The sequence below is a fragment of the Micrasema longulum genome, unplaced genomic scaffold, assembly GCF_059751315.1.
Source record: "Micrasema longulum isolate JH-2025_06_02 unplaced genomic scaffold, ASM5975131v1 h1tg000076l, whole genome shotgun sequence".
In the NCBI taxonomy this organism is placed as follows: Eukaryota; Metazoa; Arthropoda; class Insecta; order Trichoptera; family Brachycentridae; genus Micrasema; species Micrasema longulum.
The window spans coordinates 1,333,530-1,348,957 of NW_028277283.1; the positions used below are offsets into that span (position 1 = coordinate 1,333,530).

Genomic DNA, 15,428 nt, shown 5'->3' on the forward strand with positions numbered 1-15,428 from the left:
TGAATGAAGTAATGATGCAAAGCTTTGGTGAAGATTCACTGTGAATGGATGTGCTTTGTGTTAACCCTGGGATTGTGGTCGATGGAGCGAATGATCTGATGATTGAATTTCCCTCGCAACTGACCATCCGCCGCTACAAACCAGACTGGTTCTGTCAAAGAATCCGCAATCGGAATGTCCGTTACGAAGAATTTCAGCCAAGCCTTTAGAAGATGTACCAAAAACAAACCAATTTTGCCAATATAAACATTTACTGGCTTATTCAGAACTTTAACTAAGCAATTATAAAAAAGACTTAAAAACATTTTATTTTACAGGTACATTTCCAGCAACAATTTCAAATATAGTAGCAATACCGATATAACTACACTCCTGATTTATACGACTTGTAAACTTGCTGAGTTTAAGGGCATCAAAATTGATATATTTAACCATAAATGTTCTTTTAATCTCCAGTTTTTATACTATTTTCAATCTTTATTAAACATAAATTATTATCAAGACCGAAATCACTTCTAACTGTTTGATAAACATGAAGATGGCTTAGAATGAAATCACTAGTGTAACTTCTAAAGAATTTTATATTGCTGGACTCTTAGATTAGTAATACGCCACTGGCTAATAGTCACCCAAATGGACCAAAACCAGTACATGATTACCAACCATGAAGTTAGCTACAGTTGACAGCAATACAACGGGCTGTAGGTACTCAGGTCGAGAATTGCAAGCGCAAGCCGAAACCGTAAGTTACATGTTTGCTGTTAAACTAAAAACCAAACCAAAAATTTGGAACGCTTTAATTCTATGCAGTAGAGCTAAAGGGCTTCTCTTTAAGCGCGGGCGAATTATTACTCCGAGGTTGGGCCAATGCCAATGCCCCAAACTAACCAGTTTTAAAATATATATGAAACGTAAGTTTCAAACTAAATTAAAATATCAAAACGGCGAATATGAAATATAAAAGAATTTTATTATGAAACTTGTATGATATTATAAAATTTTGATTATTTTTTGCTACTAGCAGTTTGACATATCAAAATGATGTTCTTGCATATGTTCACGCTAAGCCATCTACATATCTATGTTTTCAAGTGGAAATTTCTTTAAAGTTTGAGACATTTGAAAAAAAAGTTAAACAGTTGGTATCCTATTTTATGACTACATATATTTTTATTGCATTATATTTTTGGTAGCTGAGTTTTGCAGCAGCCCATCTTTCAAGCTTCAAGTTACAAATAAAAAAATAGTATTAGTCAAAATGTGAGATGGATGTGCAATGAATGAGATGACATACATTTGAGTGCAAAATGCAGTCTTATACATATTATTATAACATAAAAATGGTTGTCACACAATAATGAATGAATCATTACATTAACATGTCTCTTAACTTAGAATGATAGTGGATATTATTGTGAGAGCAACATCCTTACCACAGTAGAGGTTACTGTTGGAACAGTCGCTTGATACACGGGAGGAATTTTCTGTAAGGGGGCTTTGTAGCGAGAACTAAATTGGTTATATCTTTTGTTCGCTTCATTGGGTACCTTTAATACAAACATGATCAAAACATTATAGTGCATACAGATAATTTACATAAATACAAACGAGAGTTTTATTATTGTTTTATATTAATATTCGGATAAATTAATACTGTACAAATTTATTTATCATTATGAAGCATGCTGATCAATATTTTACAGATTATATTTTATATACGATTATTATACAAAAATAATTTAAAGCAATAAGACATAATTAAAGGTAAAACGTAGATTGATCATTACGACTACTACTACTACCATCACGCCATTTCCTCGGGCAGGCTGAGAGAATGGATCACCAAACACGTCTATCCTGACATACATTCCTAGCTTTTTCCACATTCATAAAACTTTTCATACATGCCCTTCGGTTGAATCTGCTTTTGTCACGACCAGACTTAAGATCATAAACTTTGTTATACTAAATTTGATTAACCTGGACTATATTTGAAATGAAAATCTGACATTGATTTATTTGTGTTTACCTAATGTATTGTTATTAAAAATTACATCAATCTAAGTAATAATGTGGCACAATTATTTGTGTTTTAAATTCGATTCAATCGTTGTATTTTTTTATTGCAAATACATACAAACATGATTGTTTACATCTCCTGAATTACTACGTACAGTGTCAAAAAGGCCATATATTTTGATTCCTTTATTTCCCTAATACATTTTTTATTTGAAAATTTACTAAATGTTGTGACACACATCTTTAGTGAAGTGAAATGCCAAAAAGACCCTCAATTTATTATCGAAATACATGTATAGTCAGGTCAACGTTCAAGTCATACGGAAGGGATGCAGAAGTGTGTAATGACGCTGTCCGGTTGAGTTTAGGTAAAAATTAGCTGGTCAATATACACAAATATATTATATTCTTGAATCAAGGCACCAATTTTTTTCATTATGTATTTTTGTATTATTTAATTTAGTACGTACTATTATTTGGCATATTATTTATTAATCCTATTTCTTACTATAGTACTGAGTGAGTTTCTTGAAAAAATATCTCAATTATCATTTCAATTATGTTTTTATACCTATATACATTATTTTTCTGTTGATTTCAATGATACTCTTGTTTTGTTTTTTTTAATACTACTATATTTTACTATTATTTTGTTGATTTTAATGATACCATTATTTTGTATATTTAATTATGTGTGAATCTTAATTTGTATAATTTTTATTTTAAAAATTATTTCTGATTATCTTTTTTGCATTATATTCTTTAGTTTTTTTTATTATTTATTACTTATACCTTTTTTTCTATTTTTCTTATTATTATTATTCTTATTCTTGTTATTCTTTTGCATCACATGTCATTATAATTTAATCTAATTAATTTTACTGTGTATTTTTATTGTTATTTATTATGGCTTGACACGGGCATAGCCTAAAAAGCCTTAATAAGTTCATTAATATTTTAACTAGTGTAATTTTGAATGAATAAATAAATATATTTATATTGAAACTCAAACGGGCAACGCCAAGTCAAAACACATTACCGCATTTCTTCCGTGCGTCTTGAATGTAGACCCTGTCTATAGGTATGTATTTAGAATTTTTAACTTATTCAAAAATACTTACTTGACTCGAGAACTTTTGTCGCAGAGTTTTACTATCTTCCTGAGAGCTGCTCTTTATACTGTCATCCAATACATTAGGTGCTTCAGTTCTCCTCTGATAAGTCCTTGTGCTTAACCTTTTAAAGCCGTTTGGTCCATCTTTGGTAGTTAAGGGGACCTTAGTAGATAACGTCTTAAACTTATTAAAACGCTGAGGATATTTTTTTGGAACTTCAGTACTTGTAGAGAGTAATTCATCATGTACGGGAGATGATGTTTCAAGGGAAAGGTTTCCTGATTCAAGTTCTGAGCCAGTAGATACTTCTACTGGTTTCTCTGTAGTACCTTTTGTTCTAGAATGCAGATTAGATCTGAATGCGGGAGTTCGTCTAGGCTTTAGCGATGTCTTTGGCTGGTCATCTACTGGACTTGAAGTGGTAACCTTCTTGTAACCGTTGTAACGAGAAGCCGTAAACTTATGCTGGCGAGCATATCTCGGAGTAATTGGTGAAGTATCTGTTGGTGTCTCAGAGGTACTGACTTTTCCAAAAGTGTTATCTTTTATTTTCCGTTTCAAAACGGTATTAACCTTGTTAGTTTCTTTTGCATTTTCAATATTTACACTATCAGAGTCAATTGGGGAAATTGGTGATGTTTTCAAAGCACGAAACTGTGTACAAAATTAAAAACAAAATTTATATACTCATTTATGATTCATATCATGAATTGTAGTGCTTTCACACTTATAGATTACGCAGACAGGGTATAGTCTAAGCTTATAGCCGAGTTGCACAGTTTAAACCCGCGCTGTGCCAGCGGATGCCCTGCAAGACATCGGACCCTCCCAAAAAAAAGACTAAATTTATGCAATGCACATTTTAAGTTGTAACTAAGAAAAGAGTTTTAAGTGCCTACTTGGGTAGGTACTTAAATAAAAATCACACTACTTTTTATTCATAAAATTATTATTTACTGGAAAATTGAATGATAGTAATTTGAGTTTTAATTTGTCTTAGATAATAACATATAAAATAGGAAATATTCCTTGAACATTGAAAATAAAATCATTTTACATTTTATTCAAAATTCGAGTGAGCCAAAAGCTGTCGCTATGCAGAGTTCTTTGGTAGTTGGTTAAGGTAACTGAGTAAGGCCATTATAGTAGAAAAGATAAAGTGTTGTTAATATTTTAATAGACAAATCAAAAAAATATTAAAATCTTACCCTGGGAAACTTAGTAGAAGGAGCTTTTAAAACATTGGGTGATTGAGAAGACTCTGGATTGTACAAATTTATTATTAGTCGAGACGTCTTTGTCGAAAGGGTTTCCTGCGTTGATACACTAGGAGTAGATTGTTTCTAAAAAAATAAAAACACAATAAACTATAAGAAAATATATCACCTACCCATTATAGCCGTGATTTTATTGGATTTTGTTCGTTTGTTCAACCTACGAACTTACTGTCATTGGAATTGGATCTAAAAATGATAACTTAAAATGTGATGATACAAAACGATAATTATTACTATGCTTACAGCAGCATTCTCCTTGGCTAAAAGCAATGTTTTAAAGTGCTCCGGATAATTTTCATTTTCATAATCCTCAGTAGATCCGCTGAAACCTTTATCTTCACCAGATCGAGCGTTTCCACGAGAATTAGCGCTTCGTTCACTATTTTGGTTCGAGTCCGCGCTGTTTAGTTTTACTAACTTTTTCCTCAACCTTTTATTTGCCTGTAATGGTGTTTCGCTTGATGGAGTATCCGGTATTTCGTCAACAGATGTCGTTAATATATCCGATCTTCTATTCGACACTATGGGACGGATATTTTCCGATGAAGAAATTATTTCAACTTTAGGGATTGCTGAAGTTCTTCTTAAATTAGAGCGCCCGCGCCCCCTTGAATACGTATCAATCGTTGATGATGTTTCAGCTGTGGGATTTGTAGCCCTCGTTAATTTTCTCGTTCGTGGTGTAAAATTTGCAGTTTGAACTGATTTTTCGGTTCGTTCGAATAATGGCTCCGTTTGCATTTCCGATTTGGCCGTGTGATGTATTCTACCGCGACTTCTAGATCGACTGTTTTGTGAAGTAGTATTTTCTATCGTAGAAGATTCGTAGCCTTGCCTTTGTCTCGATGGAATTGAGTTGCCTCTACTTCTGAGAGGAGGGTTGCGACCTCTGCTTCTAGGTGAAGTGGCTTCTTGCAAAATTACGGCTGGCGTTGAACTTGAAGTTTTAACCTTGTCAAACGTCGTTTCTTTCATGAAATTTTCTGCCATATTGTAATCATACTCTTTATTTATCGCTCCGCTTTCCATATCTAAACTCAATATTTCAAGTTTTGATTCATCTATCACTACACTCGGTGGTTTAGGACTAAGTAGTCGCCCAGAGCGTGGTGACGGTTCCACAAAATCTCTCGCCGGCTTCCTCTGCCGACTTCTCACTAGCGTAGGCGGAACTTCTTCCGGATTTTGCATTCTCGCTTGTGCAGTTTGTCTGTGTCCTCTAGAAACTAGATCTGCATGTTTCGGTTCGTCTGGATTTCGGACAACCGGCTGCCTAGTAGATAAAACCCTCGCTCTCCTGGATTCTGAAAACGCTCCATTATTTGTCACCTGAACAAATGATGTTTCAGGTGAGGGTTTTTGTCTGGAATCGTTCCTTCTAATATTTTTGGAGCTCCTTGGTAACATGGGATCTTGGCCGGAAGGAACTATGTCCATGTCTATAGGAGGAATAATCTTTCGCCTGCTGTTTAGTCCATCTATCCTTCTTACGTAACTCTTTGGCTCAGTACTATTTTTTTGTTCAGCTCCTGTTCTTGAGCCTATCCAACTGACTGCTGATTCTTCTTCATTTTCTTGTGATACTGAAGGTGTGCTGCTTCTTGTTCGGAGATTTCTCTGAAACAAAAAAGAAAAAATTGTTAATGATTTAAAAAAAACTGTTGTATTGTCAATAGTTCAAAGAGAATTTATTATGCAGGGGTGGTATTCTGGATCTTCTCTACTCCTAGAGAGTGATTACTTTGAATATTTTTTTTTATATTGACGAGACTTTGCTTTCTCATAATGGCCACACTGATGATGAAACGTCAAAAAATATGAACACGTGAAATCAAACATGATGATTTTCATTTTGAATATTATTGCGACCTTAAACATTACCCAAAACACTTAACTAAGTTGAATTGACCAAACTGTATTGTTTTATTTCCGTTTTTGCAGCAGTTTTATACACCATTTGACGTTTAATCATCAGTGTGGCCATTATGTGAAGCAAAGTCTCGTCACTTAAAAAAAATAAAATTCTTCAAATTAATCACTCTCTAGGGGAAGAGAAGATTAAGAACCACCACCACTGGAGTAGATTTTATAAATTAGTAATTTTGAGGTAAATTAAGAAAGTGTATTGTGAACAAGAAGTTGATACATCTCAAACTCATTATTGTTATCCTAAGTTCCTATCCGACCTCTCCGATATCAACGTCTCATTTCCTATTCATATTCTTACTCTCCTGTCCCCCCCAATAAACATGTATTTAAAATATTATTATGTAGTTATAAATGGTATTAAGTTGTTAATAAGTTATAAATGTATAGCGTATGTAATATTAAATACTAACACACTAACTTGTATATATTATAAATTGAGTTTTTTTACTGACATTTCTTGGTGGAACGGCATTTTAATTATAATAATAAAAATACGTATCTAGTTTTATTCCACTTTTATTTATAAATTTTTTTACTATTATATTATGTACATAGTTCTTACACGTGTGTAAATATTTAACAAAGTAAAATCTGAAACTCGACACTGACTTAGAACACTCGGTTGAGGTAAAAAAGCCAATAAATAACTAAGAAGAAGAAGAACACATTAAACTCATGATATACAATAATGTTATATCTATGTACCTAACTTTAACACACACATTTGCCTATCAAAAAACTAATAACAACATCTTTGTATATAAAAACATGTAAATAATTATTTAAAGAAAGTAAATTGCAAACTATTACATACGTATTATGTAAATTTTTACTGTCATAAAACCGTCCCAAGTTCTTATAAAGAAATATGACTTTATTGTTAGAATACCTTCAAATTTACCGCAAACCTAAATTATAGTTTAATTTATAAAATAACATCTTTGTGGTCACGATTTTACTTTCATCTAAGTTGCTGACAGATTATCATACCTCTACCTTTGCATGTAACAGTGAGCAGGGAAAATCACGCAGTCTATATGAGATACGATTTAAAGTATTACAAAAACTCAACACTGAATATATTAAGAATACCAATAAATTCTCTCTCTAACCAACAATAGTATTTCATTATTTTTTATCTTTTGAGACAGATTAACAAATTCGCAAAATATAATTTAACATTAAGATTATCTTAATTAAAAGGTACTTAACAAAAATAACTAGAAATTTATTAAAACGTTGAGGGAAAAAAATGAGAAATTTTCAAAAGTGAAATTTAAATATCGTGCTATTGAAACGATATAATATAATTATGAGTTATTATAAACTTACTCAGATTTAACGCTTGCGTTTAACCCTTTTTATAGCAGAATAAAAATAATGTTTCTTGAACAGAAATGATATAAATGAACTTGCATGATGTGCCTTTGAATTTCCATCATAAATTCCTCCTTCTCTTACACAAATACTGTTCATTCAAAAATATATATTTCTATAGTGTGTATCTTTAAATCACCCCTTACGAAACACATCTTTTCTTTTCGTTTATCTATCCTCTTTTCCTGTCTCTTTATTATATTTTTCATTGAAGGCTAGAATCGATATGAAGCCATTTATAAAATCAAATTACTAGTTCGATTTTTATACCTATTTTTTGTTTGTGTTATTCTCGTATTTCTTTTAAAAAATAAATGAAAAAAATATACCATCGGTTGGATGAAAGAAATTGCCATTTGGCAATAAGTCCCCTAATGTTTAAATATTTGCAAGAAATTAAATGAAAAATTGATAGGATTATGGATTATAATGTACATTTATTTATTTATTTAACACTTTATACACATATAAAATATATATATATATATATAAAGTTATATATATATATATATATATATATATATATTAAGTTATATATATATATATATATATATTAAGTTATATATATATATATATATATATATATATATATATATATATATATATATATATATATATATATATATATATATATATATATATATATATATATATATACATATGCATATATAAATATAAGGAAAAGGCATGTTGCATTGAGGCAATTTCTTCCTTCCTACTCAAACCGTTCAGTTTGAGAAAATTACAAATACATGGACATATTGAATCTTACTATTTTGTACAAAAATTCAAAACAAAGATTTACAAAATAAGAATATGTAAAAAATTAACACTATACTATGAAGAGAGGAGAGGGGGTGGGAAGGAAAGAAGAAGGATAAAGTAACAATTTAAATATTTAGATAGTGACATTTCAATCTTGACTTAAATGTAAATAAAGAAGGGGCGTCTCTAACATTAGTGGGTAGATTATTCCACAATCTAGCGGTAACTACTGTTAAAGAGGAGGCAAAAAAATAAGAGCGATGACAGGGTATTAAAAGGGTTCTCTCGTCACTAGAACGAAGAGATAGTCCGTGTTGTGAAAGAGGTTGGATGCGCTCTTAGATATACAGGCGAAGTGGTATACCAATGTAGTGCCCTATGCACCATTAGGCGCGGAAATGGAATGATGATTACTGCGAACTAACTTCATCGTAAGATGGAGTATCTAGTCTTTCAATTCATACAGAAATAACATTTTTAAAAGTTAATTCGACAACGCGTTCAAGGATGATCATTGTCTACGTCTTGTCTGTTCTGCATCATTAACTTAATTTGCCACTTTTGAATCAACTATGGCAAATCATTACAATTAATCCGAAGTAACACACTGGCCTGATTTATTGCCAAGTACAAAGTACTCAATCAACAAATAAAAACCTGTTTTGATCAATACTTTACTTTTGAAGTCCCTTTTTTGTTCTGACCTCGTTTCAAGATCTTGCCTACCCCTTATAGGTTTAGCGTTTTATTGAAATTCATGATTAAATCATTAAAATTTCGCAAGCAATGTGAAATGTATGGATTGAATCGATTATTTATGATCATGTCTGCAATTCTTGATAAATATGATTTTTAACTAATAATCCATAAGGCTCCGAGTATATGGTGCCGAGTGCCGAGTACAAAAATGCACAAATAGTAGAACTCCGTTTATTCGAACTCAGGTCATCCGGATTGCCAAGTATCTGGATCGTTATCAGAAAATAAATCCTCGAAAGAAGGACCGCGCTGCTCGTAAATGAGTTTCGTCAGAGCAATTAACATTGCTGGACATGTTTGAGGGAGTTATTAATGGGATTTCAATTCGCGGCATTATTTCAAAAGCAATAAAAACGGGATTTTAGAGTAAATTTTACGTTTTTTTTCAAAGCATTGCCTTAATTTAATGGTTAATCCAACTATCCGGATTCCCACATATTTGTATTACGTCTGGCACTCATTAATCCGAACGATTGATGTTTTGCCGTATTTATATATTTTTTATTTATTTACAATTTTAAAAAACCCGTTAGGGTTACATTAGAAATTTAATATTGTCAAGTCATTTTATGTCTCGTCTAGTCTAGTTAGTTCAGTCATCATGTGCTTTTTCAGATTGATTTTAAATTTGTCTCCAGTAAAAGTCTGTAAAATCTGCCGTATATTATATTATCAACTCTATTTAATCATTTCAAAGATGGTGAACGGTAATTTAAATTTGTTAGATTATAGTGCTTTCTATGTTTACTTTTGTATGGGTACTATTGTGTACCATATTTACGTGTGTACTAATTTAAAAAAAAAAAATGTTATTATTGTTACTGTTATTTTATTATTTTTTTTAGACAAAATGATTTTATTGTATTCAATATACTTATATTTTGCACCTCTTAAATAAAAAAATATACATTCTTTTCCTTTTAAAATTTTATCTGCACACATTGTTTAATTATTTTTTTTATATCTAAATATGTTCTTTATACATTTTTATTTTTTTTTTAAAAAAGAAATATTTGCGTTCTTATGATTTACCCAAATATTTAATTTTGAGGGCCAATTTCAACGAGTTGTAAATAACTCACTATTAGAAAATGGGAATCAAGTTGGGGTAGAGTAGGATTCGAACCACGGACACGGACTAGCCACAGGACCACAACCCGATTATTTTGATGTGTTATATATAGTATTTATTTAACATAATACTTTTCAATTTAATTTTGAAGTTTTTCACATTGTATTGGAGTGTTTATATTATTCTAAACGTGTATCTTTTTAAGGTAAAAGGCAATGCGTGCCGTGTATATTAATAAATAGATAAATAATATAATTACACATGTATTTTTTCATGCTTTATTAAGTAACCAATGTGTATATTTTTTGGGTGATCCCGTGTATGTTGGATTCGTTCCAACGTTTCGGCTACTATTGTAGGAGCCATCTTCTGCGTAAACTGTGTATACAGGGTGGTTCGTTGGAAGAAATTACCATCTGGCAATAAGCCTGCCAATGTACAATTAACATTATGTACAAAAAGTTCAATAAAAAAGCCGATACATCGATGGGCCGGCGATTATAATTTTGTGTGGATATTACTTGAATGAATCGTTGATCTGTGTTAATTTTTGCGGGGAAAGAAAAGATGCGTTGCGCGGAGATGGAAAATGCGGAAAAGAACAGTATGCGACCAAACAAACTACAGCAAACCAAAATCCTACCTTTAGGAAAACAGGAAAGGGAATCAGAGACAAGAATCCAGATGATATCTCCAAGTCCTTGCTTCTGGGTAGTTTTTTCTTTTTTTGGTGAACAAGGTACTTTCACTATAGTTATTTGCCAAATATAAAGATGAATGTGGCGGAGCGGCGGTCAGAAAATGAAAAAATGTTCAGATGCGGGCAGATGGTAATAGGACTAGCAAATGCGGGCAGATAAAATTATGAACATGCGGTAGTTGGCAGAAAGTATCAAGAAGAGAAAAAATGTGTAATTGTTGATGTCGGTTGCTATAGATATGGAAAATTGTTACCATAGCAACCGTAGCTACTGGTAACTGATCATCTTAACTTCATGTAACAAAAATGATCAATATACACTGCGATTGGTGTACCAATGCAGTGCCCTATGCACTATTGGATGCAGAAAGGAAATGATGGTGATGTGAAGCATACACATTTTAACCCCTTAATAAAAAAAAATTATAAGTGAAAATTGCAATATGCTGTGCTGTTAAAATAATTATTCTAGAAATTATTCGGTTTTAAACGTAAAAGCTTTAAACAGGAAGCAAATTCAGCATCTTTAAATAAAATCTTTGTATATAATACATACCTTGTTAAAAAGTATTTTTATACAGCAAATAAATGATCAATTATTTACTAAAATCGCTATTGAAAACGAATATCTTTGAACAGACATTGTGTTTGATATAAATCTATGAATGGAGAAATTCAGTAGTTTCAAAAAAATATATATTTGTTTATGGACTATTAAAATAAAACCAATTTTTTTATTTCGTATTATCAGCGCTGTAAAGTTTTACATTTATGAAATTACTGTGCATGTGACGTCTGAGGTTCTCTTCCGCTTTTCCCGGTCAGTTCTGCCGATCGGTCCGTTGACGGTAAGTAAATCGGATATCTTTCACGGCTCTCTGATCATTGGTTGATTCACATGAACTAGTGACGTCGTTCAAAGTGATTCGTTTTGATTGAAATGTGTTTAAATACTTTTTTCGTACGTTTTCAAGAAACTTTGCCGTACAATGAATGCTCTAATTTTTATCAAGCGCAGAAATATTTTTTTGTATCCAATTCCCGTTAGGGCTGAAGTTCCTCATTTTTATGAGTAATTCACGTATTTTTAAATAAAATTAACTTAAACACAAAATTGTATTTTTTTATATTTATAAGTAGGTATTTATATCAATATCTACAAAATGATATACTACTGTTTATTTAAAGTATCTACACAGCTTTTCCAGGTGCTTTAGGAGGTCAAGGTATTTGCTTTGCAGAAATGAAAGTATGTAGGTAGTAGATACCTACCCACACAACGCTGATAAGCTATTTTTATTTAGTCTACTTTATGCATAAATGGATATAAAAAGTTCGCGTGTTAAGTTTTAGGCACGGTTTTTGTACCTTTGTTGATTTCTTTGATTCCCGGGTCGGGGTGTCCATCCAGTTACATAAGTCCAAAATTGTCATTTTAAGATACGGCAAAACAAATGTTTAAAATTTTTCCACGTTCATCTAATTATAATTATGTTCGTTCATGGAAAACAAATAACGTTGTTATTTACATTTATCTTATGCCCAAACATGCTTGCGGCTTATTAATATATTTCATAACTTTTTTGACGATTTAACGAAAAAGTGGTGGATTGGCACAAAATCTAGCCACGAGTAACTTACTGTACAAATTATCGAGTGATTATTTTTATTCAGTCAAATGCTAAAAAAAATATCAATAAATTGTGTTTTTTTTAAAAACGTATATTTTATTCATTGAACGAAAAAAAAACTTAAATAAAACAATTTGTTGTAGGTACTTCAATTCTAAAACATGTTTTTATAGTAAGCTGCAAAAAGGCCTATCAAATTTATATTTTTGACTATTTTAAACGTGAACAGGATATGCGTGGCAGACAATTTTGATGAATGGGTATTTGAACATTGTTTTTCTGTCACTCTCTCGCAAATGCCTCCCCGATACTTCGCAAAAAATTCAACTACACGTTGGACTGATGTCTGAATAAAATCGACAATATCAACGTTTTGTTGAACCAATTTTGTCTAAAAAACGAAATTTTCTGTGTCAGTACTTTTTCTGTTTTTCAAAATTATTTGACATATTTGTTTACCGTACGTCCGAAGCCGGCAGATAAAACTGGGCGATTTTGTAGATTTTTTTATGATCATAGCTCCCATAAGAAACAGTTTATCGAAAAAGCAAAACAATAATGACACGTCTACGTATCTATGATGTGTAAAAAAAAAACACTGCTCTAGTATCATTATCTAGGGACAAAATACAGGAATCTCATAAGAATATTAACCTCTTGATTTAACCGACTACTCACATCGAAAGATTTTTTTAAATCTAGTCAGGTGACGTTTAAATCTATTTTTTAAGATTTTGTGACTTATCTGACTAGGTACACACCCCTACCCGGGAATGTTTTATTAGGTCAAATCTTTTGTACAAAATAGTTATTAGTATACTATTATTGATTTTTTCTTATGTTCATTTTGTTTGAAGGAGCCTTTTAGGCGTAGATATGTAAAATAAAATTAAAAAGATTTTTATAATATGAAGAACAACACTTAAATACTCTGTGGTATTTTTGTTGCTTTTTTTCCAACCTGATCACAATAAATAAAATTAAATCCTATTTTTTTAGTACTTCCGAATTTTGTTAATTTTCTGGTCATAATTTTATTTAACGTTTAAGAGATTAATCAAAAGAGAAAACACGTTTTAAAACACGGAAAGTAATATATGTTGAAAAATTATTAAAACAATGCATTAAATCTTTTTTCAAAATAATAATTTTTTTAATTAATTTCCGATGGAGTAGAGGAAAAAAAACTATTCAATGGACTCCAACACTATAATGACTTACCTGACTATTTGAGAGATTATAATGTAAATAAATGTTAAATGAACATTAAAAAGCACACGATGACTATGCTAACCACGCGCGACATAACATGACTTGATCTTATTACATAAAACTCTAACGAGTTTTTAAAATGAGAATTAAATTCAATTTAATATAAAATCTAAAAGTTTGAAATGTTATTATATATATTTTTCCCCTCGTATGTTGAGAAACCTTGATAACTAGTTATATCCTGTTTGATATCAATTACAAATTACAGGTGCCCAACCGTCAATTATGAAACAAAACAATGCCGCACTAAAAGATAAAATCATGAAATTATATCACCAATCTCAACTTTTTTGCTATCGATATCTATCGATCAGTACAATATCTATCGATCAGTACTGTGAATTATCCTGTATAGATAGTAGATAGATATGTATACTGGTCGGTAACCGTAAAAAAAAACGAAATTCTAGAGTTTAAAGAAAAAACCCCACAATATGTGTATCGTCTGGAGCGTTTGCAGAATCAATGCATCCGCTTTATTATCAATCTCAAGTGTCTTCGTTTTTATCAGAGCATAAACTTTCAATCTCTCTCACTTCTTTTTAATATAAAGATATAATGTGTATAACTAGGTGTTTAAATTTTATTTGTATAACAAGTCAAGACGCTTGACTCACGCACGGAAGGTTCCGGGTTCGATTCCCGGTGAGAACACAAAAAATAAATGTGAGTTTTTTCCAAGCCTGGGTGTTCTGTGATGTAATTCACCACTGCAATCGGACCTCCTGGCCTGTTGTGGTGCATTTTTTTTTTAATTGTAAATTAAAAAAACTATCTAAATAAATCTATTACACTACATAATATTCTTCACAACCCATGCGCTTTAAAATATCTTACTAAAAATTTAATTGCTATTTCTAATCATGGTCTTTCGCTTCGCATTTCCCTTTGCATTCTTTGATATAGCACATCATTTTTCAGCAATTTCTTTTCTGTTCGGGGTGCTATACTTACTTCGGAATGAGCTACCTCCTCATATAAAAAATGCACCTTCTCTGGCAACCTTCAAGAAACGCCTGAAACATTACTATATATCCTTAGAACCTTAAACTACCTTCATTTTTATTTCAAACATACTTTATTCCTTTTCTTTCCTCGGTTTCTCTTCTTCTCTCATTCCATACTCACTACCTGATTTCACATTCCTGTAAAAGGTGGTTCAAACTACAATGTTTCGTTGTTCCTGCACTAACAACACCCGAGCGTAAGACTGGTCACCTTACCTTCAAGTAACAGATAATCTAAATACGCTACATAAGATTTACAGATGCTGTGCCCTGTGTGTGGGTGCAGAAGCGGAATAATGATGATGAAATAAGTACCTACCTTAAATAACAGAACCTAAGCGTGGAAAGATTTTTTATGTTTATTTCGTATATATTCGTAAAATTCACCATTATATTAATTTTTTACAACTTTGAGTTAAATATTATAACTTTGGGATTTCATTCATAGAACCATTAAGGATTTTTTTTTTGCACCACAACAGGCCAGGAGGCCCAATTATAGTGG

The 15,428-nt window shown here is 31.4% G+C and overlaps 1 protein-coding gene across 1 annotated transcript in view; it reads right to left on the reverse strand.

Annotated features, from left to right (window-relative positions):
* LOC148284931 (uncharacterized) overlaps positions 1 to 15,428 on the reverse strand; it is a 180,767-nt gene that overhangs the window by 15,066 nt on the left and 150,273 nt on the right. The window contains exons 3-6 of the mRNA XM_088233059.1: positions 4,655 to 6,028; positions 4,343 to 4,477; positions 3,141 to 3,788; positions 1,434 to 1,547 (exon numbers count right to left, since the gene is read on the reverse strand). Coding sequence (XP_088089185.1) covers positions 1,434 to 1,547; positions 3,141 to 3,788; positions 4,343 to 4,477; positions 4,655 to 6,028 — 2,271 coding nt within the window. The remainder of the gene's footprint in view (positions 1 to 1,433; positions 1,548 to 3,140; positions 3,789 to 4,342; positions 4,478 to 4,654; positions 6,029 to 15,428) is intronic.